Source organism: Dryobates pubescens, chromosome 24, assembly GCF_014839835.1.
Source record: "Dryobates pubescens isolate bDryPub1 chromosome 24, bDryPub1.pri, whole genome shotgun sequence".
NCBI classification, from domain to species: domain Eukaryota; kingdom Metazoa; phylum Chordata; class Aves; order Piciformes; family Picidae; genus Dryobates; species Dryobates pubescens.
Genome location: NC_071635.1, coordinates 16,865,442 through 16,893,164, shown reverse-complemented (window position 1 = coordinate 16,893,164; position 27,723 = coordinate 16,865,442). Strand labels below are relative to the sequence as shown.

General features: G+C 67.3%; 2 protein-coding genes across 2 annotated transcripts; both read left to right on the top strand.

Moving 5' to 3' along the window:
• Nucleotides 1-675: 675 nt before the first annotated feature.
• Nucleotides 676-3,169, top strand: LOC128898486 (placenta-specific gene 8 protein-like). Its single transcript, XM_054172677.1, has 3 exons — nt 676-793; nt 964-1,088; nt 3,062-3,169. The coding sequence occupies exons 1-3, from the start codon at nt 676-678 to the stop codon at nt 3,167-3,169; spliced, it is 351 nt and encodes a 116-aa protein (XP_054028652.1).
• Nucleotides 3,170-13,465: 10,296 nt separating this feature from the next.
• LOC128898487 (placenta-specific gene 8 protein-like) lies at nt 13,466-15,338 on the top strand. The gene is made up of 3 exons (XM_054172678.1): nt 13,466-13,571; nt 14,479-14,603; nt 15,231-15,338. Exons 1-3 carry the CDS (start codon nt 13,466-13,468, stop codon nt 15,336-15,338), a joined length of 339 nt encoding a protein of 112 aa, XP_054028653.1.
• Nucleotides 15,339-27,723: the final 12,385 nt, after the last annotated feature.

The window sequence follows — 27,723 nt, the reverse complement described above, 5'->3', positions numbered from 1 at the left end:
ACTTTCTCCTCCTCTCCAGCCTCAACCTCCCCTGGCACAGCTTGAGACTGTGTCCTCTTGTTCTGGGGCTGGGGGCCTGGCAGAAGAGACCAACCCCCAGCTGGCTCCAACCTCCCTGCAGGGAGCTGCAGAGAGCAAGAAGGTCTCCCCTGAGCCTCCTCTTCTGCAGGCTAAGCAACCCCAGCTCCCTCAGCCTCTCCTCACAGGGCTGTGCCCCAGACCCCTCCCCAGCCCTGTGCCCCAGACCCCTCCCCAGCTTTGTTGCCCTTCTCTGGACACCTTCCAGCAGCTCAACCTCTTTCCTACCCTCAGGAGCCCAGAGCTGGACACAGGACTCAAGCTGTGGCCTCAGCAGTGCTGAGCACAGGGCACAAGGACTTCCCTGCTCCTGCTGGCCACACTCTGCCTGACCCAGGCCAGGCTGCCCTTGGCCTCCTTGGCCCCCTGGGCACACTGCTGGCTCCTGTTCAGCTGCTCTCCCCCAGCACCCCCAGGTCCCCCTCTGCCTGCCTGCTCTCAGCTTCCTCTTCTCTTCTGTGCTTCCCTGATTCAGAACTTCTGCTTCCTTTCCTTTCTAACCCCCCCAGGGGAGTTTCTTTGCCTTCTCCCCCTTCCTGTCCCTCACCTGGGGGGGTTTGTTTCTCCCTCCTAGGCACAGCCTGAATCCCCCCCAGGATGCAAGCTGGCATGGCCGTGCCCACCGTGGTGACCCTGCAGCCCCAGGCCGGCGGCGTGGCCCCCAGGAACACCTGGCAGACAGGGCTGGGCGACTGCTGCACCGACTGTGGTGTCTGTGAGTGCCCCCCCCCGGGGCTGCCCACCCCTCCCCCCGGGGCTGCCCACCCCCCCCCGGGGCTGCCCACCCCCCCGGGCACCCCCTGCCCCCGCTGCCGCTGCCCTGCCCCCTGCCCTGCCCGCCGTGCCGGCGGAGCCTCAGCTGCTGCCCTCTCTGCCCCTTGCCAGGCTGCTGTGGGATGTTCTGCTACCCCTGCCTGGGCTGCCAGGTGGCAGGGGACATGAATGAGTGCTGCCTGTGTGGGACTGGCATGGCCATGAGGACCCTGTACCGCACCAGATACAACATCCCGGTCAGTGCCAGCCCCCTCCTCGCCCCCTGCGCCAGGGCCCCCAGGCTGAGCTGCCCCCAGCCCCTCTGGCACTGCCCATCTCAGACCCTGCGTGGTGCCAGGGGCACAGGGCACGGGAGGGGGGTGGCTGGCTTGGTGCCAAGGGGGGGGGGGGGGTGGCTGGCTTGGTGCCAAGGGGGGGGGGGGGGGTGGCTGGCTTGGTGCCAGAGTGGTCAATGGCTTGGTGCCAGGGGGGGTGGCCAGTGGCCTGGTGCCAAGAGGGGGTGGCTGGCCTGGTGCCAGAGTGGTCATTGGCCTGGTGCCAGAGTGGTCATTGGCTTGGTGCCGGGGGGGGTGGTTGGCTTGGTGCCAAGAGGGGATCATTGGCTTGGTGCCAAGAGGGGGTCATTAGCTTGGTGCCAGGGGGGTCATTGGTCATTGGCCTGGTGCCAGGGGGGGTGGCTGGCCTGGTGCCAGGGGGGGGTGGTCAGTGGCCTGGTGCCAGGGGCGTGGTTGGCTTGGTGCCGGGGGGGGGGGGGGGGGGGTGGGGGTGGACAGTGGCTTGGTGCCAGAGTGGTCATTGGCCTGGTGCCAGGGGGGTGGCTGGCCTGGTGCCAGAGTGGTCATTGCCTGGTGCCAGAGTGGTCAGTGGCCTGGTGCCAGAGTGGTCAGTGGCCTGGTGCCAGGGGGGGTGGCTGGCCTGGTGCCAGGGGGGGTGGCTGGCCTGGTGCCAGGGGGGTGGCTGGCCTGGTGCCAGAGTGGTCATTGCTTGGTGCCAGAGTGATCAGTGGCCTGGTGCCAGGGGGGGGTGGCTGGCCTGGTGCCAGGGGGGTGTTTGGAACTGCTGGATCCTGGAGGTCCTTCCCAGCTGCAGCAATCCAGGATCCCAGGCTGGATCAGGTTCAGGTTGGGACCTCAGGAGCTGATTCTTCCCTGCCAGGCACTGGCAGAGGCTGCTCAGGGAGGTGGTGGAAGCCTCATCCCTGGGGGGCAGCAGCCTGAGGCACTGCTCCTGCTCCAGCTCTTATTTCTACTCCTACTCTCCAGGAGGAGGAGCAGAGGGCTGGAGCTGCTCTGAGCACAGCCTGAGAGAGTTGGGGTTGTGCAGGCTGCAGAGGAGAAGGCTCCCAGGAGACCTTCTGGTGGCCTCCCAGGAGCTGCAGGGGGCTGCAAGAGAGCTGGGGAGGGACTATGGAGGGGGTGAGGGAGGGCTAGGAGTGGGGGGGCTGGAGCAGAAGTAGAAGTGGGGAGCTGGAGATTGGCTGTGAGGAAGAAGTTGTTGGCCAGGAGGGTGGTGAGAGCCTGGCCCAGGCTGCCCAGGGAGGTGGTGGAGGCTCCATCCCTGGTGACATTCAAGCTCAGGCTGCATGTGCCCCTGGAGCTGCAGGGGGTTGGACAAGCAGCCCTTGGAGTCTCCCTGTCTGCAGCCTGTGACTGTGAGGTGGCTGAAGATGTGCTGCCATGGCCAGGGGGGATGGAGCCCCTCTTCTGCTTGGCTTTACTCACTCCACTGACCTGGCCTCAGCTCCCCTCCCCTAGCCCAGGGGACCCCAAGGCTCAGCCAGCCCCAGCCCCCTGCCCTGGGCAGGGACACCTCACACCACAGCAGGTTGCTCACAGCCACCTCCAGCCTGGCTGCAAACACCTCCAGCCAGGAGGCTTCCACCACCTCCCTGGGCAGCCTGGGCCAGGCTCTCACCACCCTCCTGGCCAACAACTTCTTCCTCACAGCCAATCTCCAGCTCCCCACTTCTAGCTCTGCTCCAGCCCCCCCACTCCTAGCCCTCCCTCACCCCCTCCAAAGTCCCTCCCCAGCTTGCCTGCAGCTCCTGGGAGGCCACCAGAAGGTCTCCTGGGAGCCTTCTCCTCCCCACGCTGAGCTCCCTCCCCTGAGCTGACTTCTCCCTTGCTGCTGTTCCATCCCTCCATGACCTGCCAGCCCAGTCTGGCTGTCTGGGGACAGCCAGCCCCTCTAACCCCTCTCTCCCTGGCAGGGCTCCCTGTGCTCTGACTTCTGTGTCACCCTCTGGTGCCCTGTGTGCTCCCTGTGCCAGATCAAGAGGGACATCAACCGCCGGCGGGCCATAGGCATCTTCTGGTGAGCTGCCAGGGCTGGCCTGGCCCCACACAGCCTCCCCCCCTGCCAGCTGGCCCCTGGGGCCCCTCCTGCCCCCTCCTGCCTGGCTGTGGAGGGAGGCAGCTCTGCTCCTTGGCCTCCCCCAGCAGGGGCAGCAGGGAGATGCTCCCCAGGGGACAGGGTGGGCAGGGGACCCGGGGAGGGCTTTGCACAGCTCCAGCCAGCAGCACACAGCAGGGAGAGCACACAGGAGGTACAGCCTGGGCTGGGCACAGAGCCACAGGCAGCCAGAGCCTCACCCAGCCCTGCCTGGGAGCCAGGCCAGCACACCTGAGCCTTCATCACACCCACCCCAGGTCCCCCTGGGGCAGCTCCAGGTCCCCCAGTTAGTTAGCTCCAGGTCCCCAATGGAGCAGCTCCAGGTCCCAGTTAGTTAGCTCCAGGTCCTAATTAGTTAGCTCCAGGTCCCCCTGGGGCAGCTCCAGGTCCCAGTTAGGAAAGTTCAGGCCCTGATTAGTTAGTTCCTGGTCCTAATTAGGGAGCTCCAGGCTCCAACTGGGCAGCTCCAGGCCCTAATTAGTTAGCTCCAAGCCCCAGTTAGGAAGCTTCAGGCCCTAATTAGTTAGCTCCAGGTCCCCATGGGGCAGCTCCAGGTCCCCAATGGAGCAGCTCCAGGTCCTAATTAGTTAGCTCCAGGTCCCCCTGGGGCAGCTCCAGGTCCCAGTTAGGAAAGTTCAGGCCCTGATTAGTTAGTTCCTGGTCCTAATTAGGGAGCTCCAGGCTCCAACTGGGCAGCTCCAGGTCCCAATGAGTTAGCTCCAGTTCCCAGTTAGGAAGCTTCAGGCCCTAATTAGTTAGCTCCAGGTCCTAATTAAGGAGCTCCAAGCTCCAATTGGGCAGCTCCAGGTCCCCAGTGGAACAGCTCCAGGTCCCAGTTAGGGAGCTTCAGGCCCTAATTAGTTAGTTCCTGGTCCTAATTAGGGAGCTTCAGGCCCTAATTAGTTAGCTCCAAGCCCCACTTAGGAAGCTTCAAGCCCTAATTAGTTAGTTCCTGGTCCTAATTAGGGAGCTCCAGGCCCCAATGGAGCAGCTCCAGGTCCCAGTTAGGAAGCTTCAGGCCCTAATTAGTTAGTTCCAGGTCCTAATTAAGGACCTCCAAGCTCCAATTGGGCAGCTCCAGGTCCCAATTAGGTAGCTCCAAGCCCCAGTTAGGAAGCTTCAGGCCCTAATTAGTTCCTGGTCCTAATTAGGGAGCTCCAGGTCCCTAATGGAGCAGCTCCAGGTCCCAGTTAGGAACCTTCAGGGCCTAATTAGTTAGTTCCTGGTCCTAATTAGGGAGCTCCAGGCTCCAATTGGGCAGCTCCAGGTCATCATGGGGCAGCTCCAAGCCCCAGTTAGGAAGCTCCAGGCCCTAATTAGTTAGCTCCAGGTCCCCATGGGGCAGCTCCAGGTCCCAACTGGGGAGCTCCAAGCCCCAGTTAGGAAGCTCCAGGCCCTAATTAGTTAGCTCCAGGTCCCCCTGGGGCAGTTCCAGGTCCCCATTGGGGAGCTCCAAGCCCCACTTAGGAAGCTCCAGGTCCCCCTGGGGCAGCTCCAGGTCCCCCTGGGGCAGTTCCAGGTCCCCATTGGGGAAGCTCCAGGTCCCCCTGGGGCAGCTCCAGGTCCCAATGGGCAGCTCCAGGTCCCCCTGGGGCAGCTCCCTGGGGGAGAGGGGCAGGGGGCAGGGCAGCCAGGTGCCTCTGCAGCCAGGGGGAAGGGCTGCAGGAGTTGGGGGGATGCAATGCACTGCCCAGGCCACCCCCTGGGCCCTCTCTGCACCCCCTGGGGGTCTGCAGCTGCTGGCTCTTGAAGGCTCCCTCAGCCTCAAGCTGCTGTAGGACACAGTGGGGGGAACTTACCCCTGGGCAGGGGGCTGGAGTGGCCTCCTCAAGGACCAGGAGATGTGGGGGGAGGGGGCTGGGGCAGGCTGCCCAGAGGGGTGGTGGAGTCTCTGGAGGCTTCCCAGCCCCAGCTGGGCACCATCCTGGGCAAGCTGAGTTCCCCCTGCAGGGGGCTGCAGGAGCTCCCCAAGGCTTTGAGCCCTGCAGGTTCCTGTGGCAGCTGCAGGGGCAGAGGCTCTGCAGCCTGGGAGCTCTGCCCAGGCCATGCTGAGACCCTGGGCTGCTGGGAGCTGCCCTGCAGCAAAACCTTGCTGGGAACCCTGGGCAGGAGAGCAGGGGCAGGACTGGGAGGGGTGGGGAGCAGAGAGTGCCACAGCCCCACTGCCTCACCCTCCTCTTCCTCTGCTGAGGCCACAGCTGGAGCCCTGGGTCCAGCTCTGGGCTCCTGAGGGTAGGAAAGAGGTTGAACTGCTGGAAGGTGTCCAGAGAAGGGCAACAAAGCTGGGGAGGGGTCTGGGGCACAAGGCTGGGGAGGGGTCTGGGGCACAGCCCTGTGAGGAGAGGCTGAGGGAGCTGGGGTTGCTTAGCCTGCAGAAGAGGAGGCTCAGGGGAGACCTTCTTGCTCTCTGCAACTCCCTGCAGGGAGGTTGGAGCCAGCTGGGGGTTGGGCTCTTCTGCCAGGCCCCCAGCAGCAGAACAAGAGGACACAGTCTCAAGCTGTGTCAGGGAAGGTTGAGGCTGGAGGGGAGGAGAAAGTTGTTCCCAGCCAGAGGAATTGGCCACTGGGATGAGCTGCCCAGGGAGGTGGTGGAGTCCCCAGCCCTGGAGGGGTTCAGGAAGAGCCTGGCTGAGGCCCTTGGAGCCATGGCTGACTTGCTCAGCTGGTGCTGGGGGGAGGTTGGACTGGATGAGCTCTGAGGCCTTTTCCAGCCTGGTTCATTCTGCTCTGCTCTCCCCTTGCAGATGCCTCCAGCAGCCTCCCTGCAGGCAGGAGCCCCTGGGAGCCCCTCCCTGGGGGAGCTGATGGTGCAGGGCTGCTCTCTCCCTCTCCCTGAGCAGTCAATAAAGAGCTTTTTGCCTCCTTGCCTTTCTTTGTCTCACTCCTGCCCCCACCCTTCTCCTGCTTCCCCCACCTCAGCACCTGGGGGGCAGCTCAGTGCCCCCCTGAGAGACAGAGGCCTTGGGTGCACAGGAGGAGGCTTCTGTGCTCAGCCCCAGGGCAAACCTTGGCTCCAGGGCAAAGCTGGAGCTTCCCCCAGGCAGGTGAGGGCTGGCAGCCAGCAAGGTCCTGTGCCTGGGGCAGGGCAGAGCCCAGCACAGCTCCAGGCTGGGTGGGGAAGGGGCAGAGGGCAGCCTGGGGGTGCTGGGGGAGCAGCAGCTCTGTGCCTGCCCTGCCAGAGGCTCCCTGCTGCTGGGGCAGCTGAGGGGACCTGAGCTGGGCTCAGCAAGCAGCTGGAGCAAGGCAGCCTCAGCAGCCTGCCAGGGACACCAGGCTGGAGGGAAGGATCCATCCAGGGCAGGCTGCAGAGCTGGCCCCAAGGCAACCTCCTGAAGCTCAGCCAGGCCAAGGGCAAGGTCCTGCAGCTGGCTCAGGGCAGTGCCAAGCACAGAGCCAGGCTGGGTGGGGAAGGGGCAGAGAGCAGTGCTGAGGAGAAGGCCCTGGGGGTGCTGGGGGAGGAGCAGCTCCCCAGCAGGCAGCAAGGGGAGCTGGCAGCCCAGAAGCCAAGGCTGTGCTGGGCTGAGCCCCAGCAGTGTGGGCAGCAGGGGCAGGGAGGGGATTCTGCCCTCTGCTCTGCTCAGCCCTCCCCTGCAGGGCTGGGGCAGCTCTGGGGCCCCCAGCACAAGGACCTGGAGCTGCTGGAGAGGCTCCAGAGGAGGCCACAGAGATGCTCAGAGGCTGCAGAGCCTCTGCTGTGGGGCCAGGCTGGGAGAGCTGGGGCTGCTGGAGAGAGAAGAGAAGGCTGCAGGGAGACCTTCTGGAGGCCTTGCAGGGCTTCCAGGGCTGCTCAGCAAGCTGGGGCCAGAGTCTGTCTCAGGGCCTGCTGTGCCAGGCCAGGGGGTATGAGTTGAACCCCAGAGAGGGAGAGCCAGAGGGGAGAGCAGGAGAAATGTTTGCCCCTGAGGGCGGTGAGAGCCTGTCCCAGGCTGCCAGAGAGAGCTGGGGGCTGCCCCCATGCCTGGAAGCACTGCAGCTCAGCTTGCTGTGGGGCTCTGGGCAGCCTGCTCTGCTTGGGGATGGCCCTGCTGGCTTCAGGGGGGTTGGACAGGGGGGGCTTTGAGGGTCCCTTCCCCCCCAGAGCAGTCTCATGCCTTGGCTCCATGGCAGCAGCAGCTGGCTCGGGGCAGCGCAGGAGCCCGAACCCAAACTCCCCTCTGGAAGGCCCTGGCAGAGCCTGGGGGTGGGTGGGGGGCAGCAGGAGCCCTGCAGGAGCAGCAGCAGCAGCAGCAGCAGCAGCAGGCTTGCAGCAGTTGTGCAAGGTGGCACTGAAGGCAGAGAGTCATCTGGCAGAGGGGGCAGAGGTCGCCGAGGCAGCACCCAGAGCATATAAAGGGTGAGGAGCAGGAGCAGGAACTGCGTCTGCTGGGCAAGGGCAGCTCTCAGGTACGTGGGGCTGGGCTGGGCACTGCTGCCAGCTGGGCACTGCTGCTGGCTAGGGAGCTCTTGGGGGACAGGGGGCAGAGATCATAGAGGCACAGAGCTGGCAGGGCTGGAAGGGAGCCCAAGGCTCAGCCAGCCCCAGCCCCCTGCCATGGGCAGGGACACCTCACACCACAGCAGGTTGCTCACAGCCACCTCCAGCCTGGCTGCAAACACCTCCAGCCAGGAGGCTTCCACCACCTCCCTGGGCAGCCTGTGCCAGGCTCTCACCACCCTCCTGGCCAACAACTTCTTCCTCACAGCCAAGCTCCAGCTCCCCACTTCTACTTCTGCTCCAGCCCCCCCACTCCTAGCCCTCCCTCACCCCCTCCAAAGTCCCTCCCCAGCTCTCTTGCAGCCCCCTGCAGCTCCTGGGAGGCCACCAGAAGGTCTGCTGGGAGCCTTCTCCTCTGCAGCCTGCACAACCCCAACTCTCTCAGGCTGTGCTCAGAGCAGCTCCAGCCCTCTGCTCCTCCTCCTGGCCCTGCTCTGGACACCTTCCAGCCCCTCCAGAGCCTTCCTGGCACAGAGGCTGCAGAGCTGGCCCCAGAGCTGCAGCTGTGGGCTCAGCAGAGTGGAGCAGAGGGGCAGAATCCCCTCCCTGGCCCTGCTGGCCACACTTCTCCTGCTGCAGCCCAGGCTCTGCTTGGCTCTCTGGGCTGCCAGTGCTGCCTGCTGGCTGCTGCTGAGCTTCTCCTCCCCCAGCACCCCCAGGACACAGAGCTCCAGGTGGGGTCTCAGCAGGGTGCAGAGGATGTTCCCCTCCCTGGGGAACCCCTTCAGAGCTAGAGCAGAGCAGTGCCAGGGCAGCTGAGAGCAGAGGGCAGGGGAGGTGGTGGCTGGCCCCAGGCTGTGGCTGCAGCTGGCTGCCTGCCCCCGGGGAGCCCTTTGGTGCCCCCCAGCCATCCCCACGGGGCTGGGGGGCTGGGGGGTGGCACTCAGGGTGCTGTGCCGGGGCCGGGGCACCGCTCAGGAGGGGAAGAGGTGCTGGAGGCTGCCCCAGGCTGCTGCCTGGCTGCAGGGAGGGCAGGGGAGGGTCGTGGGCACCGCCTGTGCCCGGCGCTGCCTGTGCCCGGCGCTGCCTGTGCCCGGCGCTGCCCGGCTGCCTTCCCTCCTCGCCTGCGGGGCAGGGAGCCTTGCCCCTGGCATGGCAGCCTGCTGGGGGCCTGCTGCTCCCCTGCCCCTGCTGCTGCTCCCCTGCCTCTGCCCCTGCTGCTGCTGCTCCCCTGCCTCTGCCCCTGCTGCTGCTGCTCCCCTGCCCCTGCTGCTGCTCCCCTGCCCCTGCTGCTGCTGCTCCCCTGCCCCTGCTGCTGCTGCTCCCCTGCCTCTGCCCCTGCTGCTGCTGCTCCCCTGCCCCTGCTGCTGCTCCCCTGCCCCTGCTGCTGCTGCTCCCCTGCCCCTGCTGCTGCTGCTCCCCTGCCCCTGCTGCTGCTGCTCCCCTGCCCCTGCTGCTGCTCCCCTGCCCCTGCTGCTGCTGCTGCTGCTGCTCCCCTGCCCCTGCTGCTGCTGCTCCCCTGCCCCTGCTGCTGCTGCTCCCCTGTCCCTGCTGCTGCTGCTCCCCTGCCCCTGCTGCTGCTGCTCCCCTGCCCCTGCTGCTGCTGCTCCCCTGCCCCTGCTGCTGCTGCTGCTCCCCTGCCTCTGCCCCTGCTGCTGCTGCTCCCCTGCCCCTGCTGCTGCTGCTCCCCTGCCCCTGCTGCTGCTCCCCTGCCTCTGCCCCTGCTGCTGCTGCTCCCCTGCCTCTGCCCCTGCTGCTGCTGCTCCCCTGCCTCTGCCCCTGCTGCTGCTGCTCCCCTGCCCCTGCTGCTGCTGCTCCCCTGCCCCTGCTGCTGCTGCTCCCCTGCCCCTGCTGCTGCTGCTGCTCCCCTGCCCCTGCTGCTGCTGCTCCCCTGCCCCTGCTGCTGCTCCCAGATGGCCTTCCCTGCCCTCTGCCCCCTCGCTGGAGTCCCTCTCTGGTCCCTCTCTGGTCCCTCTCTGCTGCCCCTCTCTGGCACCTCTCTGGCACCTCTCTGTGGTCCCTCTCTGGTGTCCCTCTCTGATGTCCCTCTCTGCTGCCCCTCTCTGCTGTCCCTCTCTGCTGCCCCTCTCTGGCACCTCTCTGGAGTCCCTCTCTGCTGTCCCTCTCTGGTCCGTCTGTGGTCCCTCTCTGGTGTCCCTCTCTGGTGTCCCTCCCTGGTACCTCTCTGGTCCCTCTCTGGTGTCCCTCTCTGCTGTCCCTCTCTGCTGTCCCTCTCTTGAGTCCCTCTCTGGTGTCCCTCTCTGGTGTCTCTCTCTGGTGTCTCTCTCTGGAGTCCCTCTCTGGAGTCCCTCTCTGGAGTCCCTCTCTGGAGTCCCTCTCTGGTACCTCTCTGCTGTCCCTCTCTGCTGTCCCTCTCTGTTACCTCTCTGCTGTCCCTCTCTGGAGTCCCTCTCTGGAGTCCCTCTCTGGTACCTCTCTGCTGTCCCTCTCTGCTGTCCCTCTCTGCTGTCCCTGCAGGGGTTGGGGAGCTGCCTGCAGGGGCTGGGGAGCTGTCTGCAGGGGCTGGGGAGCTGTCTGCAGGGGCTGGGGAGCTGCCTGCAGGGGCTGGGGAGCTGTCTGCAGGGTTGGGGAGCTGCCTGCAGGGTTGGGGAGCTGCCTGCAGGGGCTGGGAGCTGCCTGCAGGGTTGGGGAGCTGCCTGCAGGGTTGGGGAGCTGCCTGCTGGGCCTGGGGAGCTGCCTGCAGGGGCTGGGAGCTGCCTGCAGGGGCTGGGGAGCTGCCTGCAGGGTTGGGGAGCTGCCTGCAGGGTTGGGGAGCTGCCTGCAGGGCCTGGGGAGCTGCCTGCAGTGTTGGGGAGCTGCCTGCAGTGTTGGGGAGCTGCCTGCAGGGCTGGGAGCTGCCTGCAGGGGTTGGGGAGCTGCCTGCAGGGGTTGGGGAGCTGCCTGCAGGGGCTGGGAGCTGCCTGCAGTGTTGGGGAGCTGCCTGCAGGGGCTGGGAGCTGCCTGCAGGGCCTGGGGAGCTGCCTGCAGTGTTGGGGAGCTGCCTGCAGCTTGCTGCCCATTTCCTGGGAGCTGCTGCAGGGAGAGGCAGGGACAGGAGGTGGCTGCTGCAGGAACTGGCTGCTGTGCCCACAGCTGCACCCATGGGTGGTGGAGCTGCCTGGCTCCAAAGGTCTCTGCTGAGAGCTGGGTGCCCTGCCCCAGGGAGGGCTCAGCAGCAGCAGGTGGAAGCCACCTTTGTCCCTTCACCCTCCCCTCACAGCAGGCTGCTCACAGCCACCTCCAGCCTGGCTGCAAACACCTCCAGCCAGGAGGCTGCCACCACCTCCCTGGGCAGCCTGGGCCAGGCTCTCACCACCCTCCTGGCCAACAACTTCTTCCTCACAGCCAAGCTCCAGCTCCCCACTTCTACTTCTGCTCCAGCCCCCCCACTCCTAGCCCTCCCTCACCCCCTCCAAAGTCCCTCCCCAGCTCTCTTGCAGCCCCCTGCAGCTCCTGGGAGGCCACCAGAAGGTCTCCTGGGAGCCTTCTCCTCTGCAGCCTGCACAACCCCAACTCTCTCAGGCTGTGCTCAGAGCAGCTCCAGCCCTCTGCTCCTCCTCCTGGCCCTGCTCTGGACACCTTCCAGCCCCTCCAGAGCCTTCCTGGCACAGAGGCTGCAGAGCTGGCCCCAGAGCTGCAGCTGTGGGCTCAGCAGAGTGGAGCAGAGGGGCAGAATCCCCTCCCTGGCCCTGCTGGCCACACTTCTCCTGCTGCAGCCCAGGCTCTGCTTGGCTCTCTGGGCTGCAAGTGCTCCCTGCTGGCTGCTGCTTAGCTTCTCCCCCCCCCCAGCACCCCCAAGGCCTTCTCTCTCCTTCCCTCAAGCCTGTGAGCAGCTCTGTGCCTTCCCTGGGGCAGGCATCAGCCCAGCCTGCAGTCCCAGCCTGGCTTGGCTTGGTTCCTACCCATCCAGTTCCACCCCCAGGCTGCTCCAGGCCTCAGTCCAAGCTGGCTGCCAACAATGCCAAGCTTGGAGCCCCCACAGCACCTCTGGGCAGCCTGCTCCAGGGCCTCAGCACCCAGCTGGCCCCAGCCCCATCCCAGAGGGGGCTGCAGAGCCACAGAAGCACTCAGGCTGGGACAGAGGCTGGGGAGCCCCAGCTCCAACCTCTGCCCCTGGCCTGCAAGGCTCAGCCCTGAACCACAGCCCCCAGCACCACAGCCCCCAGCACCACAGCCAGAGCACCTCTGAACCCCTCCAGGCCTGGGTGCTCAGTGGTCTTTAAGGTCCCTTCCAGCTCAAGCCAGGCTGCTCTGCTTTGGTCCTGATCAGTTTAGCTCTGGAGGTCATCCTCTCCTGGCTGCCAGAAGGAGCTTGAGGAGCTGGAGCAGGGCCAGGGAAGGGCAAGAAAGGTGGGGAAGGGTCTGGGGGAGAGGGCTGGGGAGGAGCAGCTGAGGGAGCTGGGGGTGGGGAGTGTGGAGCAGAGGAGGCTGAGGGAGACCTCCTTGCTCTCTGCAGCTCCCTGAGAGGAGGCTGCAGCCAGGGGGGGTTGGGCTCTGCTCCCCAGGAACAAGGGACAGCAAAACCACTGCTTAGCTCTGCCAGGGCTGCAGCAAGGCCATGGTGGCCTCCAGCTGCTGCTGGATCCTTCATGGGCAGCTGAGCAGCAGCCAGCACTGGGCACTGGCAGCACAGGAGGCCAAGGGCAGCCTGGGCTGCACCCAAAGCAGGGTGGCCAGAGCTGGAGAGAGGGATCCTGCCCCTCTGCTGTGCCCTGGGGAGACCTCACCTGCAGGTCTGGGGCCAGAGCTGGAGAGAGGGATCCTGCCCCTCTGCTCTGCCCTGGGGAGACCTCACCTGCAGGGCTGGGGCCAGCTCTGGAGCCCCCAACACAGCAGGGAGCTGGAGCTGAGGGAGAGGCTCCAGAGGAGGCCAGCAAGATGCTGAGGGGGTTGGAGCAGCTCTGCTGTGGGGCCAGGCTGAGGGAGCTGGGGGTGTTGAGCCTGCAGAAGAGAAGGCTGCAGGCAGAGCCCAGAGCAGCTGCCAGTCCCTGCAGGGGCTGCAAGCAGGCTGGGGCAGGGCTCAGGAGGAAGTTCTGCACAGGGAGGCTGGAGAGACTCTGGCACAGGCTGCCCAGGGAGGTGCTGCAGGCTCCATCCCTGCAGCCCTTCAAGCTCAGCCTGGCTGTGGCCCTGGGCAGCCTGCTGCAGCTGGAGCTGTGCCTGCTGCCTGCAGGGGCTTGCACAGGATGCCCTTGGAGGATCCCTTCCCAGGTGATGCAGTCTGTGACTGCTCTGCCCTGCTGAGACCTCCCCTGCAAGATTGCCTCCAGCCCTGGGCTGCCCAGCTCAGGAGGGACAGGGAGCTGCTGCAGAGAGGCCAAGGCAGGCTGCAAGGCTGCTGAAGGGACTGCAGCACTGCCTGGGGAGGAGAGGCTGAGAGCCCTGGGGGTGCTGAGTGTGGAGAGCAGAAGGCTGAGAGGGAGCTGAGCAATGGCTCTCAGGAGCTGAGGGCTGGGGGGCAGGAAGGGAGGCACAGGGACAGCCTCTGCTCACTGTGCCCTGGCACAGGCCAAGGGGCAAGGGATGGAAAGTGCAGCCCAGGAGCTTCCAGCTCAGCATCAGGAGCAACTTCTTGGCTGGGAGGCTGCCAGAGGCCTGGAGCAGGCTGCCCAGAGAGGTTGTGGAGTCTCCTTCTGTGGAGCCTCTGCAGCCCTGGCTGGCTGTGTTCTGTGTGCCCTGGGCTGGATCCTCTGCTCCTGCTCTGCCAGGGGCTGCCACTGGAAGCTCTCCAGGGCTCCCTTCCAGCCCCCAGCACCCTGGCAGCTGTGACTGTGGCTTTCCCCTGCAGGTGTGCAGCCCCCCTGGGCCATGGCCTCTCAGCAGGTGATCACAGTGCAGCCGCAGTTCACTGTCACCCCCCAGGTGGGCGAGTGGCAGTCGGGGCTGATGGACTGCTGCTCCGACTGCAGTGTCTGTGAGTACCCTCCCCCTCCCCCTCCCCCTTCCCCTCCCCCTTCCTCCTTCTCCTCTTCCTCCTCCTCCTTCTCCTTCTCTTCCTCCTTCTCCTCCTCCTCCCCCTTTCTCCCTCTCCTCCTCCTCCTCCACCTCCCTCCCTTCCTCCTTCTCCTCCTTCCTCCTCCTCCTCCTTCTCCTCCTCCTCCTCCTCCTTTTCCTCCTCCTCCTCCACCTTCTCCTCCTCCTCCTCCACCTCCTCCTTCCTTCACCTCCTCCCTCTCCTTCTCCTCCTCCCTCTCCCCCTCCTTCTCCTTCTCCCCCTCCCTCTCCTTCTCCCCCTCCCTCTCCTTCTCCCCCTCCTTCTCCTTCTCCCCCTCCCTCTCCTTCTCCCCCTCCTTCTCCTTCTCCCCCTCCCTCTCCTTCTCCCCCTCCTTCTCCTTCTCCCCCTCCCTCTCCTTCTCCCCCTCCCTCTCCTTCTCCTTCTCCCCCTCCTTCTCCTTCTCCTCCTCCTCCTCCCTCTCCTTCTCCCCCTCCTTTTCCCCCTCCTTCTCCTTCTCCTCCTCCTTCTCCATCTCCTCCTCCTTCTCCTTCTCCTCCTCCTCCTCCTTCTCCTTCTCCTCCTCCTTCTCCATCTCCTCCTCCACCTCCTTCTCCTTCTCCTCCTCCTTCTCCCCCTCCTTCTCCTTTTCCCCCTCCTTCTCCTTCTCCTCCTCCTTCTCCTTCTCCTCCTCCTTCTCCCCCTCCTTCTCCTTCTCCCCCTCCTCTTCTTCCTCTTCTTCCTCCTTCTCCTCCTCCTGCCTCCCTTGGCACCCCCCCAGCTGCACCCCCCTTGCTGTGTGGGCACCAGCACCCCTGCCCTGAGGTGCCAGCCCTGCCTGTGTCTCTCTCTGCAGCCCTCAGCTGAGGCTGCCTCTGGTTGCCCACAGGTCTGTGTGGGATGTGCTGCTACCTCTGCCTGGGCTGCCAGGTGGCAGGGGACATGGGGGAGTGCTGCCTGTGTGGCGCCAGCGTGCCCATGAGGACTCTGTACCGCACCAAATACAGGATCCCGGTCAGTGCCCGCCGGGGGCCGCCCTGCTGCCACTCACCGCCAGGGCTGGGGGGTGGGGATGGGGCAGGGGAGGAGGAAGGGGTCCCGAGGGGAGGAGCAGGGCTGGGGGGTGGGGATGGGGCAGGGAAGGAGGAAGGGGTCCCCGAGGTGAAGACCAGGGGTGGGGAAGGAGGAAGGGGTCCCGAGGGGAAGAGCAGGGCTGTGGGCGGTGGGGATGGGGCAGGGAAGGAGGAAGGGTCCCCGAGGTGAGGAGCAGGGGTGGGGAAGGAGAAAGGGGTCCCGAGGGGAGGAGCAGGGCTAGGGAAGGAGGAAGGGGTCCCGAGGTGAGGAGCAGGGCTGGGGGTAGGGGGCACAAGGAAGGAGGAAGGGGTCCCCGAGGTGCAGCACAGGGCTGGGGGGTGGGGCAGGGAAACCCCCTCCAAAGCCTGCAGCCCTGCCTTGAGCCAGAGCCCTTCCAACCACAGCCCTCCAGCTCCCAGCCCCCACTGGGGGCAGGCAGCCTGCTGGGGTGGCAGGGGGCAGCTGGGGGTGGGAGGCAGGAGGGCTGCAGGGCTGGGCTGGGCAGGGGGCGGGCAGGGGGCTGCAGGGCCGGCAGGGGGCTGTGGGTGCCAGGCTCTCGCTCCGCAGGGATCCATCCTGAGGGACGTCCTCACCGTGGGCTGCTGCCCCATGTGCTCCCTCTGCCAGCTGAAGAGAGACATCAAACGCAGGAAGGAGCTTGGCATCTTCTGGTGAGGCTGGGCACCGCGGGGCACCTGCTGGGCACCCGGGGGGCAGCTGGGCAGGGAGCTGGGGGGAGCTGGGGAGGGAGCTGGGGGGGAGCTGGGCAGGGAGCTGGGCAGGGAGCTGGGGGGGAGCTGGGCAGGGAGCTGGGCAGGGAGCTGGGGGGGAGCTGGGCAGGGAGCTGGGCAGGGAGCTGGGGGGGAGCTGGGCAGGGAGCTGGGGAGGGAGCTGGGCAGGGAGCTGGGGGGGAGCTGGGCAGGGAGCTGGGGAGGGAGCTGGGCAGGGAGCTGGGGGGGAGCTGGGCAGGGAGCTGGGGGGGAGCTGGGGGGGAGCTGGGGGGAAGCTGGGCAGGGAGCTGGGGGGGAGCTGGGGGGAAGCTGGGCAGGGAGCTGGGGGGAGCTGGGCAGGGAGCTGGGCAGGGAGCTGGGGGGAGCTGGGCACCTGCTGGGGAGCTGGGCAGGGAGCTGGGGGGGAGCTGGGCAGGGAGCTGGGCAGGGAGCTGGGGGGAGCTGGGCACCTGCTGGGGAGCTGGGAGGGAGCTGGGGGGGAGCTGGGCACCTGCTGGGGAGCTGGGGGGGAGCTGGGCACCTGCTGGGGAGCTGGGCACCTGCTGGGTGAGGGCTCTGGTCAGGGCCCATCAGCTGGCTCCTGCCCACAGCCCCCACCCCTGGCACTGCCAGACCTGTCCCTGCTCCCTGACCTTCCTTCCCCATCCTGTTCCAGATGGCAGCAGGCTGGCAGTGCCCAGCAGAGCTGCCCCGGGCAGGGCTTGCCCTGGCAGCAGGGCAGGGCCCTTGGGCAGGAGGTGCCCGGGCAGGCAGGAGGTGCCCAGGCAGGAGGTGCCCAGGCAGGAGGTGCCCAGGCAGGAGCCTCCCCTGCCTGAGAGCAGCAATAAAAAGCAGCTGTTGCCCAGGCCTGGGCTGTGGTTCTTTGCTTCCCTGTGCCCCCCTGCAGCACCAGGGGCACAGAGTGTGGGCAGAGGCTGTGGGGGCAGAGCAGTGCTGGGGGGAGAGCAGAGCAGAGAATCAGCCAGGCTGGCAAAGAGCTCAGAGCTCATCCAGTCCAACCTGGGGCCTCATCCCCAGCCCCTCCTGACAGCCAAACCCTGGCTCCAAGTGCCACATCCAAGCCTTGCCTGAACCCCTCCAGGGCTGGGGACTCCACCACCTCCCTGGGCAGCTCATCCCAGTGGCCAATTCCTCTTGCTGGGAAGAACTTTCTCCTCCCCTCCAGCCTCAACCTCCCCTGGCACAGCTGCAGACTGTGTCCTCTTGTTCTGGGGCTGGGGGCCTGGCAGAAGAGACCAACCCCCAGCTGGCTCCAACCTCCCTGCAGGGAGCTGCAGAGAGCAAGAAGGTCTCCCCTGAGCCTCCTCTTCTGCAGGCTGAGCAACCCCAGCTCCCTCAGCCTCTCCTCACAGGGCTGTGCCCCAGACCCCTCCCCAGCCCTGTGCCCCAGACCCCTCCCCAGCTCTGTTGCCCTTCTCTGGACACCTTCCAGCAGCTCAACCTCTTTCCTACCCTCAGGAGCCCAGAGCTGGCCACAGGGCTCAAGCTGTGGCCTCAGCAGTGCTGAGCACAGGGCACAAGGACTTCCCTGCTGCTGCTGGCCACACTCTGCCTGACCCAGGCCAGGCTGCCCTTGGCCTTCTTGGCCCCCTGGGCACACTGCTGCCTCCTCTTCAGCTGCTCTCCCCCAGCACCCCCAGGTCCCTCTCTGCCTGGCTGCTCTCAGCCCCTCTGCCCCCAGCCTGTGGCACTGCCTGGGGCTGCTGTGGCCAAAGTGCAGCCCCTGGCACTTGGCTGTGTTCAATCTCCTGCCCTTGGCCTCTGCCCCTCTGCCCAGCCTGGCCAGGTCCCTCTGCAGAGCTCTGCTGCCCTCTCACAGCTCAGCTCCTGCCCCCAGCTTGCTCTCCTCTGCCTGTACTCCAGCAGGCAGCATGCAGCAGAGCTGAGAGCCCTGCAGGAGCTGCCAGGGCTGCATCCCTGGGAGCAAGAGGCACTCACAGCCCAGACTCACCTGGGCCTCCCATTCTCCACCAGGTAGAGGCCATGCAGGCTCTGCCTATCCACTTCTCCATCCCTCTGGTTGAACTTGGGAGCAAAACCTTCCTCACTGTGGGGAAACCAAAGGAATCATTGATGAGAGATGTGCCAGCAAGGAGGAGAGGAGCAGGGCCCTGGGGAGCTGGGGCACAGCAGGGGGACTGAGGAGGGGGGCACCACATGGGAGGGGGGACACCCAGCCCAAGTGGTTCAGCTGGTAGAGCAGAAGGCTCTCAGTCTCCAGGCACAGGTTCGAGCCCCACCTTGGGCACCAACAATTGTGGTGGTTTGAGCCTGGAGTGGGAGCTAAGAGCTCAGCTGGGGGCCAGGCTGAGGACCTCTCCCCCCTGCTCCCTCCCAGCAGAGAGGGGGAAAAGGGAAGGAGCAAAGCCAGCAAGCAGTAATTTGGAGCTGGCCTGGAAGCAGAGAGGTAAAGAGTTGTCCTGAAACAATATCCTAGGAGCAGAGAATCAGTCAGGGTGGGAAGGGACCACAAGGAGCATCCAGTTCCAACCCCCTGCCATGGGCAGGGACACCCCACACTAGATCAGGCTGCCCAGAGCCTCATCCAGCCTGGCCTTAAACACCTCCAGGGCTGGGGCCTCAACCACCTCCCTGCACAACCCATTCCAGGGCTTCACCACTCTCATGGGGAAGAACTTCCTCCTCCCCTCCAGCCTGAATCTCCCCACCTCCAGCTTCAGGCCATTCCCCCTGGTCCCTCCCCAGTCTTCTTGTCTGCTCTGGCCCATGCTCTTCCAGGGGAGGCTGGAAGGTGTCCAGAGCAGGGCCAGGAGGAGGAGAGGGCTGGAGCTGCTCTGAGCACAGCTTGAGAGAGTTGGGGTTGTGCAGGCTGTGGGGTTGTGACCTCATTGTGGCCTTCCAGGATCTGCAGGGGGCTCCAGGAAAGCTGGGGACCAAAGGGCTCCCGGGGGGCAGGCAGCCACACTGCAGCCACAGCCAAGGCACAGCCTGGGGCCAACCACCACCTTCCCTGCCCTCTGCTCTCCAGGTGCCCTGACACTGCTCTGCTCTAGCTCTGAAGGGGCCTCCCCAGGGAGGGGAACATCCTCTGCACCCTGCTGAGACTCCACCTTCTCCTCCTTCTTCTCCCTGGTGCTGGGGGAGGAGAAGCTCAGCAGGAGCCAGCAGGGAGCACTTGCAGCCCAGAGAGCCAAGCAGAGCCTGGGCTGCAGCAAGAGAAGTGTGGCCAGCAGGGCCAGGGAGGGGATTCTGCCCCTCTGCTCCACTCTGCTGAGCCCACAGCTGGAACTCTGCAGGCTGGGGGCACACTCTTCTCAGTGGCAGGACAGAGGCACTGGGCACAAACTTGACCACAGGAGGTTCCATCTAAAGGTGAGGAGGAACTTCCTCACTGGGAAGCTCCCAGAGCCCTGCAGCAGGCTGCCAGAGAGGTTGTGGAGCCTCCTGCTCTGCAGAGCTTCCAACCCCCCTGGATGTGTTCTGGCTGCCCTGCCCTGGGTGATGCTGCCCTGGCAGAGGGCTTGGACTGGATGACCTCCAGAGCTCCCTTCCAACCTGCACCACCCTGTGGTGCTCTGCTGCTGTGCCTCTCTCCTCCAGGTGCTGCAGAGCAGGCAGGAGGCCTCCTCACAGCCCTTCTGCCCTGCAGCTCCTTCTGCACAGAGCATCCTGCTGCCACACAGCTGCCCAGAGGCCCAGCCCAGGGGAGGGGAAGAGTTGGCCTTGAGCTGCCCTTGGGGCAGAGAGGGAAGTGGAACAGAGCCTCCTGCCTCAGCTTCCTCTGCCTGCTGCAGGCTCCATCACCTCTTGGCCCCAAGTGCAGAGCAGTGACCTGTGGTGGACCTCAGGGGGATGGACTGGGACCAGTGCTGGGGGTGGTGCCAGGGGCAGGGGGCTGGAGGCAGCCTCAGCAGCTTGCCAGGGACAGCAGGCTGGGTGGTGACACTCTGGAGGGAAGGATCCATCCAGGGCAGGCTGCAGAGCTGGCCCCAAGGCAACCTCCTGAAGCCCAACAGCGCCAAGGGCAAGGTCCTGCAGCTGGCTGAGGGCAGTGCCAAGCATAGAGCCAGGCTGGGTGGGGAAGGGGCAGAGAACTGATTTCGGGCAGCAGTTCCCGGGGAGGTCGGCACTGACTGCTGGGCTGGCAGGGGGAGCAGCGCCGGGGCGGCTCTTCCTCCGCACGGCCAGGCCGTCCTCCGCCATCAGCGCCGCGGCGGGCAGCCGAGCGGGGCTAGGGGTCTCCGGCCCCCGAGCGGGGAGCGGCAGGGCCGCGGCAGCCCCGGCCCGGGGAACATCTCCGCCCTGGGCACGGCCGGCACCCACCGGCGGCCGCCCGCCGCCACGATCCCTTCCGCCAATCGGCTGCGAGAGGGAAGGGGCGGCACCGAGCGGCGACCAATCGCCTGCCTCCAGCGGGCCAGGCCGACACCCCATTGGCCAGAACACGGCGTTTGTGCTAGGAATGAGAGCGCGGCGCGGGTGGAAGTGACGTCATAGAGAGGCGACGCCGCAGCCGGCACCATGGCAGCGCGAGCCGTGGCGGCGGGGAGGTCCTGGCGGAGGCTGCAGCCCGGTGCGTGCGGCGCCCCTGCCCCCCGCTTCCCCCTCGGCCCCGGGGCGTGCGGCGCCCCTGCCCCCCGCTTCCCCCTCGGCCCCGGGGCGTGCGGCGCCCCTGCCCCCCGCCTCCCCCTCGGCCCCGGGGCGTGCGGCGCCCCTGCCCCCCGCTTCCCCCTCGGCCCCGGGGCGTGCGGCGCCCCTGCCCCCCGCTTCCCCCTCGGCCCCGGTGCGTGCGGCGCCCCTGCCCCCCGCTTCCCCCTCGGCCCCGGGGCGTGCCGCGCCCCTGCCCCCCGCTTCCCCCTCGGCCCCGGGGCGTGCGGCGCCCCTGCCCCCCGCTTCCCCCTCGGCCCCGGGGCGTGCGGCGCCCCTGCCCCCCGCGTCCCCCTCGGCCCCGGGGCGTGCGGCGCCCCTGCCCCCCGCTTCCCCCTCGGCCCCGGGGCGTGCGGCGCCCCTGCCCCCCGCCTCCCCCTCGGCCCCGGGGCGTGCGGCGCCCCTGCCCCCCGCTTCCCCCTCGGCCCCGGGGCGTGCGGCGCCCCTGCCCCCCGCTTCCCCCTCGGCCCCGGGGCGTGCGGCGCCCCTGCCCCCCGCTTCCCTCTCGGCCCCGGGGCGTGCCGCGCCCCTGCCCCCCGCTTCCCCCTCGGCCCCGGGGCGTGCGGCGCCCCTGCCCCCCGCTTCCCCCTCGGCCCCGGGGCGTGCGGCGCCCCTGCCCCCCGCTTCCCCCTCGGCCCCGGGGCGTGCGGCGCCCCTGCCCCCCGCTTCCCCCTCGGCCCCGGGGCGTGCGGCGCCCCTGCCCCCCGCTTCCCCCTCGGCCCCGGGGCGTGCGGCGCCCCTGCCCCCCGCTTCCCCCTCGGCCCCGGGGCGTGCCGCACCCCTTCCCCCCGGTTCCCTCTTCCCCCCGGTCTCCACTCTTCCCCTTTCCCCGTCCGAGGCGCGCTGCCCACTTTTCCCTCTTTTCCCCGCCGTCCTTCTCGGCTTTCTGAGGACGGGAGGTGGCAGTGGCAGAGCGGTAGAGGCGCAGGGGGTGTGGGGTGCCGCTGTTGCCGCTCCCTCCCGCCCCGTCGCCGCTAACCCTCCGCTCCTTCCCTTGCAGCGGCTCTGTGGGAGCGGCCGTGCCGCCTCCAGCACCTGACGACCGAGCACTCCGACCAGGTGAGGGTCCCTTGGTGAGCCCCCTGTTCTCTGCCGGCCCCCTTCCTGGCACAGAGGCTGCAGAGCTGGCCCCAGAGCTGCAGCTGTGGGCTCAGCAGAGTGGAGCAGAGGGGCAGAATCCCCTCCCTGGCCCTGCTGGCCACACTTCTCTTGCTGCAGCCCAGGCTCTGCTTGGCTCTCTGGGCTGCAAGTGCTCCCTGCTGGCTCATGCTGAGCTTCTCCTCCCCCAGCACCCCCAAGGGTTTTTCTTCAAGGCTGCTCTCCAGCCAGTCCCTGCCCAGCCTACATCAGTGCCTACAACCGCCCCAGATCACCCCCAGGCCGTTGTTGACAAGCTCACAGCTGTCCATTGCCATTGCAGCCTATCCAAATGGAGAACCCCTACAAAGAGCCTCCCAAGAGATGTGTCTTGTGTGGCATAGAGGTGGACTACAAGAACGTGCAGGTGAGAAGTGCTCAGGTGACATCGAGTGAGGCGTGCATGGGTGAGGGGAGCAGGCGTGGGCGAGGCAGGGCAGCAGGCCTGTGTGAGCCGGGTGGGTGTGTGTGACGGGAGTGAGCGGGCATGTGGACAATGGGCGGGCGTGTGCTAGGCGGGCATGTGCAGAGATGGGTGTATGGACAATGGGTGGGTGTGTGGCAAATGGGCGGGCGTTTGCGGGGTGGGCGTGTGGGCAATGGGTGGGCGTGTGGACAATGGGCGGGCATGTGCGGGGTGGGCGTGCGTGTGGACAGCGGGCGTGTGCGCAATGGGCGGGCGTGTGGACGGCAGGCGTGTGCGAAGTGGGCGTGTGGACAATGGGCGGGCTTCTGCGGGTGGGCGTGTGGACAATGGGCGGGCTTCTGCGGGTGGGCGTGTGGACAATGGGCGGGGGTGTGCGGGGCGGGCGTGTGGACAATGGGCGGGGGTGTGCGGGGCGGGCGTGGGGACAATGGGCGGGGGTGTGCGGGGCGGGCGTGGGGACAATGGGCGGGCGTGTGCGGGGCGGGCGTGTGGACAATGGGCGGGCTTGTACGGGGCGGGCGTGTGGACAATGGGCGGGCGTGTGGACAATGGGCGGGCGTGTGGACAATGGGCGGGCGTGTGCGGGGCGCGCATGGGGACAATGGGCGGGCGTGTGGACAATGGGCGGTCTTGTACGGGGCGGGCGTGGGGACAATGGGCGGGCGTGGGGACAATGGGCGGGCGTGTGCGGGGTGGGCGTGTGGGCAATGGGCGGGGGTGTGGGCAATGGGCGGGGGTGTGGACAATGGGCGGGCGTGTGCGGGGCGGGCGTGTGCAGGGCGGGCGTGTGGGCAATGGGTGGGCGTGTGCGGGGTGGGCGTGTGGGCAATGGGCGGGCGTGTGGACAATGGGCGGGCGTGGGGACAATGGGCGGGCGTGTGCGGGGCGGGCGTGGGGACAATGGGCGGGCGTGTGCGGGGCGGGCGTGGGGACAATGGGCGGGCGTGTGCGGGGCGGGCGTGGGGACAATGGGCGGGTGTGTGGGCAATGGGCGGGCGTGTGGGCAATGGGCGGGCGTGTCCGGGGCAGGCGTGTGGGCAATGGGCGGGCGTGTGTGGGGCGGGCGTGTGGACAATGGGCGGGCATGTGCGGGGTGGGCGTGCGTGTGGACAGCGGGCGTGTGCGCAATGGGCGGGCTTGTGGACGGCAGGCGTGTGCGAAGTGGGCGTGTGGACAATGGGCGGGCTTCTGCGGGTGGGCGTGTGGACAATGGGCGGGGGTGTGCGGGGCGGGCGTGTGGACAATGGGCGGGGGTGTGCGGGGCGGGCGTGGGGACAATGGGCGGGGGTGTGCGGGGCGGGCGTGGGGACAATGGGCGGGCGTGTGCGGGGCGGGCGTGTGGACAATGGGTGGGCGTGTGTGGGGCGGGCGTGTGGACAATGGGCGGGCTTGTACGGGGCGGGCGTGTGGACAATGGGCGGGCGTGTGGACAATGGGCGGGCGTGTGGACAATGGGCGGGCGTGTGCGGGGCGCGCATGGGGACAATGGGCGGGCGTGTGGACAATGGGCGGTCTTGTACGGGGCGGGCGTGGGGACAATGGGCGGGCGTGGGGACAATGGGCGGGCGTGGGGACAATGGGCGGGCGTGTGCGGGGTGGGCGTGTGGGCAATGGGCGGGGGTGTGGGCAATGGGCGGGGGTGTGGACAATGGGCGGGCGTGTGCGGGGCGGGCGTGTGCAGGGCGGGCGTGTGGGCAATGGGTGGGCGTGTGCGGGGTGGGCGTGTGGGCAATGGGCGGGCGTGTGGACAATGGGCGGGCGTGTGGACAATGGGCGGGCGTGTGCGGGGCGGGCGTGGGGACAATGGGCGGGTGTGTGGGCAATGGGCGGGCGTGTGCGGGGCGGGCGTGTGCGGGGCAGGCGTGTGGGCAATGGGCGGGCGTGTCCGGGGCGGGCGTGTGGGCAATGGGCGGGCGTGTGTGGGGCGGGCGTGTGGACAATGGGCGGGTGTGTGCGAAGTGGGCGTGTGGACAATGGGCGGGCGTGTGCGGGGCGGGCGTGTGGGCAATGGGCGGGCGTGTGGGCAATGGGCGGGCGTGTGGGCAATAGGCGGGCGTGTGGGCAATGGGCAGGCGTGTGCGGGGCGGGCGTGTGGGCAATGGGCGGGCGTGTGCGGGGCGGGCGTGTGGGCAATGGGCGGGCGTGTGCGGGGCGGGCGTGTGGGCAATGGGCGGGCGTGTGGGCAATGGGCGGGCGTGTGGGCAATGGGCGGGCGTGTGGGCAATGGGCGGGCGTGTGCGGGGCGGGCGTGTGGGCAATGGGCGGGCGTGTCCGGGGCGGGCGTGTGGGCAATGGGCGGGCGTGTGCGGGGCGAGCGTGTGGGCAATGGGCGGGCGTGTGCGGGGCGGGCGTGTGGGCAATGGGCGGGCGTGTGCGGGGCGGGCGTGTGGGCAATGGGCGGGCGTGTGCGGGGCGGGCGTGTGGACAATGGGCGGGCGTGTCCGGGGCGGGCGTGTGGGCAATGGGCGGGCGTGTGCGGGGCGGGCGTGGGGACAATGGGTGGGCGTGTCCGGGGCGGGCGTCTGGACAATGGGCGGGCGTGTCCGGGGCGGGCGTGTGGGCAATGGGCGGGCGTGTGGGCAATGGGCGGGCGTGTTTGCGGGGCGGGCGTGTTTGCGGGGCGGGCGTGGGGACAATGGGCGGGCGTGGGGACAATGGGCGGGTGTGTGCGAAGTGGGCATGTGGCCAATGGGCGTGGGGACAATGGGCGGGCGTGTGCGGGGCGGGCGTGGGGACAATGGGCGGGCGTGTGCGGGGCGGGCGTGTGGACAATGGGCGGGTGTGTGTGGGGCGGGCGTGTGCGGGGCGGGTGTGTGGACAATGGGCGGGCTTGTACGGGGCGGGCGTGTGCGAGGCGGGCGTGTGCACTATGAGTGGGTGTGTGTGTTGGGGGTGTCTGCATGGCAGGCCTGTGAGGTAGGTGGGAGGATGAGGCAGTGAGAGGGGGTGAGGCAGGCAGGGAGGGTGTGAGGCAGGCATCGGTTGAGCTAGGCCGGCCCTGGGCCTAGGCAGGCAGGAGGGCGCAGGCGGGCGCCGGCAAGCAGGCAGGCGGGCACCGGCAGGCAGGCAGGCAGGCGCCGGCAGCCAGGCAGGAGGGCTGAGGCAGGCAGGCAGGAGGGCTCAGGCAGCCAGGCAGGAGGGCTCAGGCAGGAGGGCTGAGGCAGGCAGGAGGGCTCAGGCAGGCGGGCACCGGCAGGCAGGCGCTGGTCTGACTCCGGTTTGCTCTCTCCCCCAGCTGCTGTCGCAGTTTGTGTCTCCTCACACCGGCCGCATCTTCGGCAGGCACATCACAGGTAGGGGAACTGCTGCCCCCCGCCCGCCCCCTGCCCGCCCCCCCGGCTGCCTCAGCAGCGCTGTGGCCAAGCACATTGATGCCAGCTGCAAACCCTCCCCCAGGCCTTGTGCTCCCATGGGGCGCTGCACCAGGCCTGGCAATGGGTGTGGGTGCCCTGGGGGTGTGCCGGAGTGGTGGAGCTGTGGGGGTCGGGAAAGGCCTCCAGGATCATCCAGTCCAACCTCCAGCCCAGTCCCCACCCTGGCCACCCTCCTTGGAGCATGGAACTGGAATCATGGAATGGTTTGGGTCGGGAAAGGCCTCTGAGCTCACCCAGTCCAAGCTCCAGCCCAGCCCCCACCCTGGCCCCGGGTGCCATGGCCACAGCTTGCTGCAGCACCTCCAGACATGAGGACTCCTCCACCTCCCTGGGCAGCCTCTGCCAGTCCCTGACCACTCTGGCAGCAGAGAAATTCTTCCTCTTGTCCAACCTGACCCTCCCCTGGCACAAGTTCAGGACATTGCCTCTGGTTCTCTCACCTGAGACTGGGGGAGCAGAGCCCAACCCCCCCTGGCTGCAGCCTCCTCTCAGGGAGCTGCAGAGAGCAAGGAGGTCTCCCTCAGCCTCCTCTGCTCCACACTCCCCACCCCCAGCTCCCTCAGCTGCTCCTCCCCAGCCCTCTTCCCCAGACCCTTCCCCACCTTTCCTGCCCTTCCCTGGCCCTGCTCCAGCTCCTCAAGCTCCTTCTGGCAGCCAGGAGCCCAAAGCTGAGCCCAGCCCTCAAGCTGTGGCCTCCCCAGTGCTGAGCCCAGGGGCACAATCCCTGCCCTGCTCCTGCTGCCCACACCACTGCTGCTCCAGCCCAGGCTGCTGCTGCCCTCCTTGCCCCCCTGCCCACCCCCTGCCTGCTCTCCAGCTGCTGCCACCCAGCACCCCCAGGGCTTGCTCTGCTGCCCACTTTCCAGCCCCTCTGCCCCCAGCCTGCAGCCTTCCTGGGGTGGCTGTGCCCCAGGCTCAGGCCCCAGCCCTTGGCCTTGTTGAGCCCTGTCCCATCCCCGCTTGAAGCAGGTTGGTTTCCTGGAGCCTCAGCACTTCCCAGGGTCACCCTCTGCTGGCTTGGTGGTGGTTTGAGACCGAAAATGCTTTCCCCTCCTCCAGGTTTGTGTGACAAGAAGCAGAGGCAGATCTCCAAAGCCATCAAGAGAGCTCAGCTGCTGGGTAAGGATGAGTTCTCCTGGGGGGGTTGTCCCTCAACCTCCTTTCCTCTTGGCAAACCCCAACTCTGCATCCCCCCTCCCTGGTTTTTGTTCCTCCCAGGGTTTATGCCAGTGATGTACAAGAGCCCTTCCTTCCTCACAGACCCCAAGCTCTTTGACATCAAGTACCCTGAGTAGCAGGGGGCACAGGGACAATAAAACTGTTGGCCTGGCACTGCAAGTGTGGTTTAATCCCTGCCTGGCTGCTGAGAGGCTCTCAGCTGCTGCTCTCTCAAGTCCCCAACCAGCTGGAGGGAGCAGGGCAGATGCCAGCCCTCATCCCTCTTCCCACCCCCAGCCCCCTGCTGTTTCACAGCAGAGATCCAACAGCTGGCTGGGACACAGCCTCTGCTCACAGCCTGTGGCTGCCCTCTCCCTGGGCAGCCTGTGCCAGAGTCTCCCCAGCCTCACTCTCAAGGATCTCTTCCTCCTCTCCACTCTCAGTCTCTCCTCTCCCAGCTCCAAGCCATTGTTCCTCAGCCTGGCACTGCCAGCCCTTGCCCAGAGTCCCTCCCCAGCTCTCCTGGAGCCCTTCAGCTACTGGAAGCTGCTCTGAGGTCTGCCTGCAGCCTTCTCTTCTCTCTCCAGCAGCCCCAGCTCTCCCAGCCTGGCCCCACAGGGGAGGTTCTGCAGCCTCTGAGCATCTCTGTGGCCTCCTCTGGAGCCTCTCCAGCAGCTCCAGGTCCTTGTGCTGGGGGCCCCAGAGCTGCCCCAGCCCTGCAGGGGAGGGCTGAGCAGAGCAGAGGGCAGAATCCCCTCCCTGCCCCTGCTGCCCACACTGCTGGGGCTCAGCCCAGCACAGCCTTGGCTTCTGGGCTGCCAGCTCCCCTTGCTGCCTGCTGGGGAGCTGCTCCTCCCCCAGCACCCCCAGGGCCTTCTCCTCAGCCCTGCTCTCTGCCCCTTCCCCACCCAGCCTGGCTCTGTGCTTGGCACTGCCCTGAGCCAGCTGCAGGACCTTCCCCTTGGCCTGGTTGAGCTTCAGGAGGTTGCCTTGGGGCCAGCTCTGCAGCCTGCCCTGGATGGATCCTTGGCCTTGTAGAATAGAATAGAATAGATCAGGTTGGAAGAGACCTTCAAGATCACTGAGTCCAACCTGTCATCCAACACCACCTAATCAACTAACCCATGGCACCAAGCACCCTATCAAGTCTCCTCCTGAACACCTCCAGAGATGGTGACTCCACCACCTCCCTGGGCAGCACATCCCAATGGGCAATCACTCTCTCTGTGTAGAACTTCTTCCTAACCTCCAGCCTCAACCTCCCCTGGCACAGCTGCAGACTGTGTCCTCTTGTTCTGCTGCTGGGGGCCTGGCAGAAGAGACCAACCCCCAGCTGGCTCCAACCTCCCTGCAGGGAGTTGCAGAGAGCAAGAAGGTCTCCCCTGAGCCTCCTCTTCTGCAGGCTAAGCAACCCCAGCTCCCTCAGCCTCTCCTCACAGGGCTGTGCCCCAGACCCCTCCCCAGCCCTGTGCCCCAGACCCCTCCCCAGCCTTGTGCCCCAGACCCCTCCCCAGCTTTGTTGCCCTTCTCTGGACACCTTCCAGCAGCTCAACCTCTTTCCTACCCTCAGGAGCCCAGAGCTGGACACAGGACTCAAGCTGTGGCCTCAGCAGTGCTGAGCACAG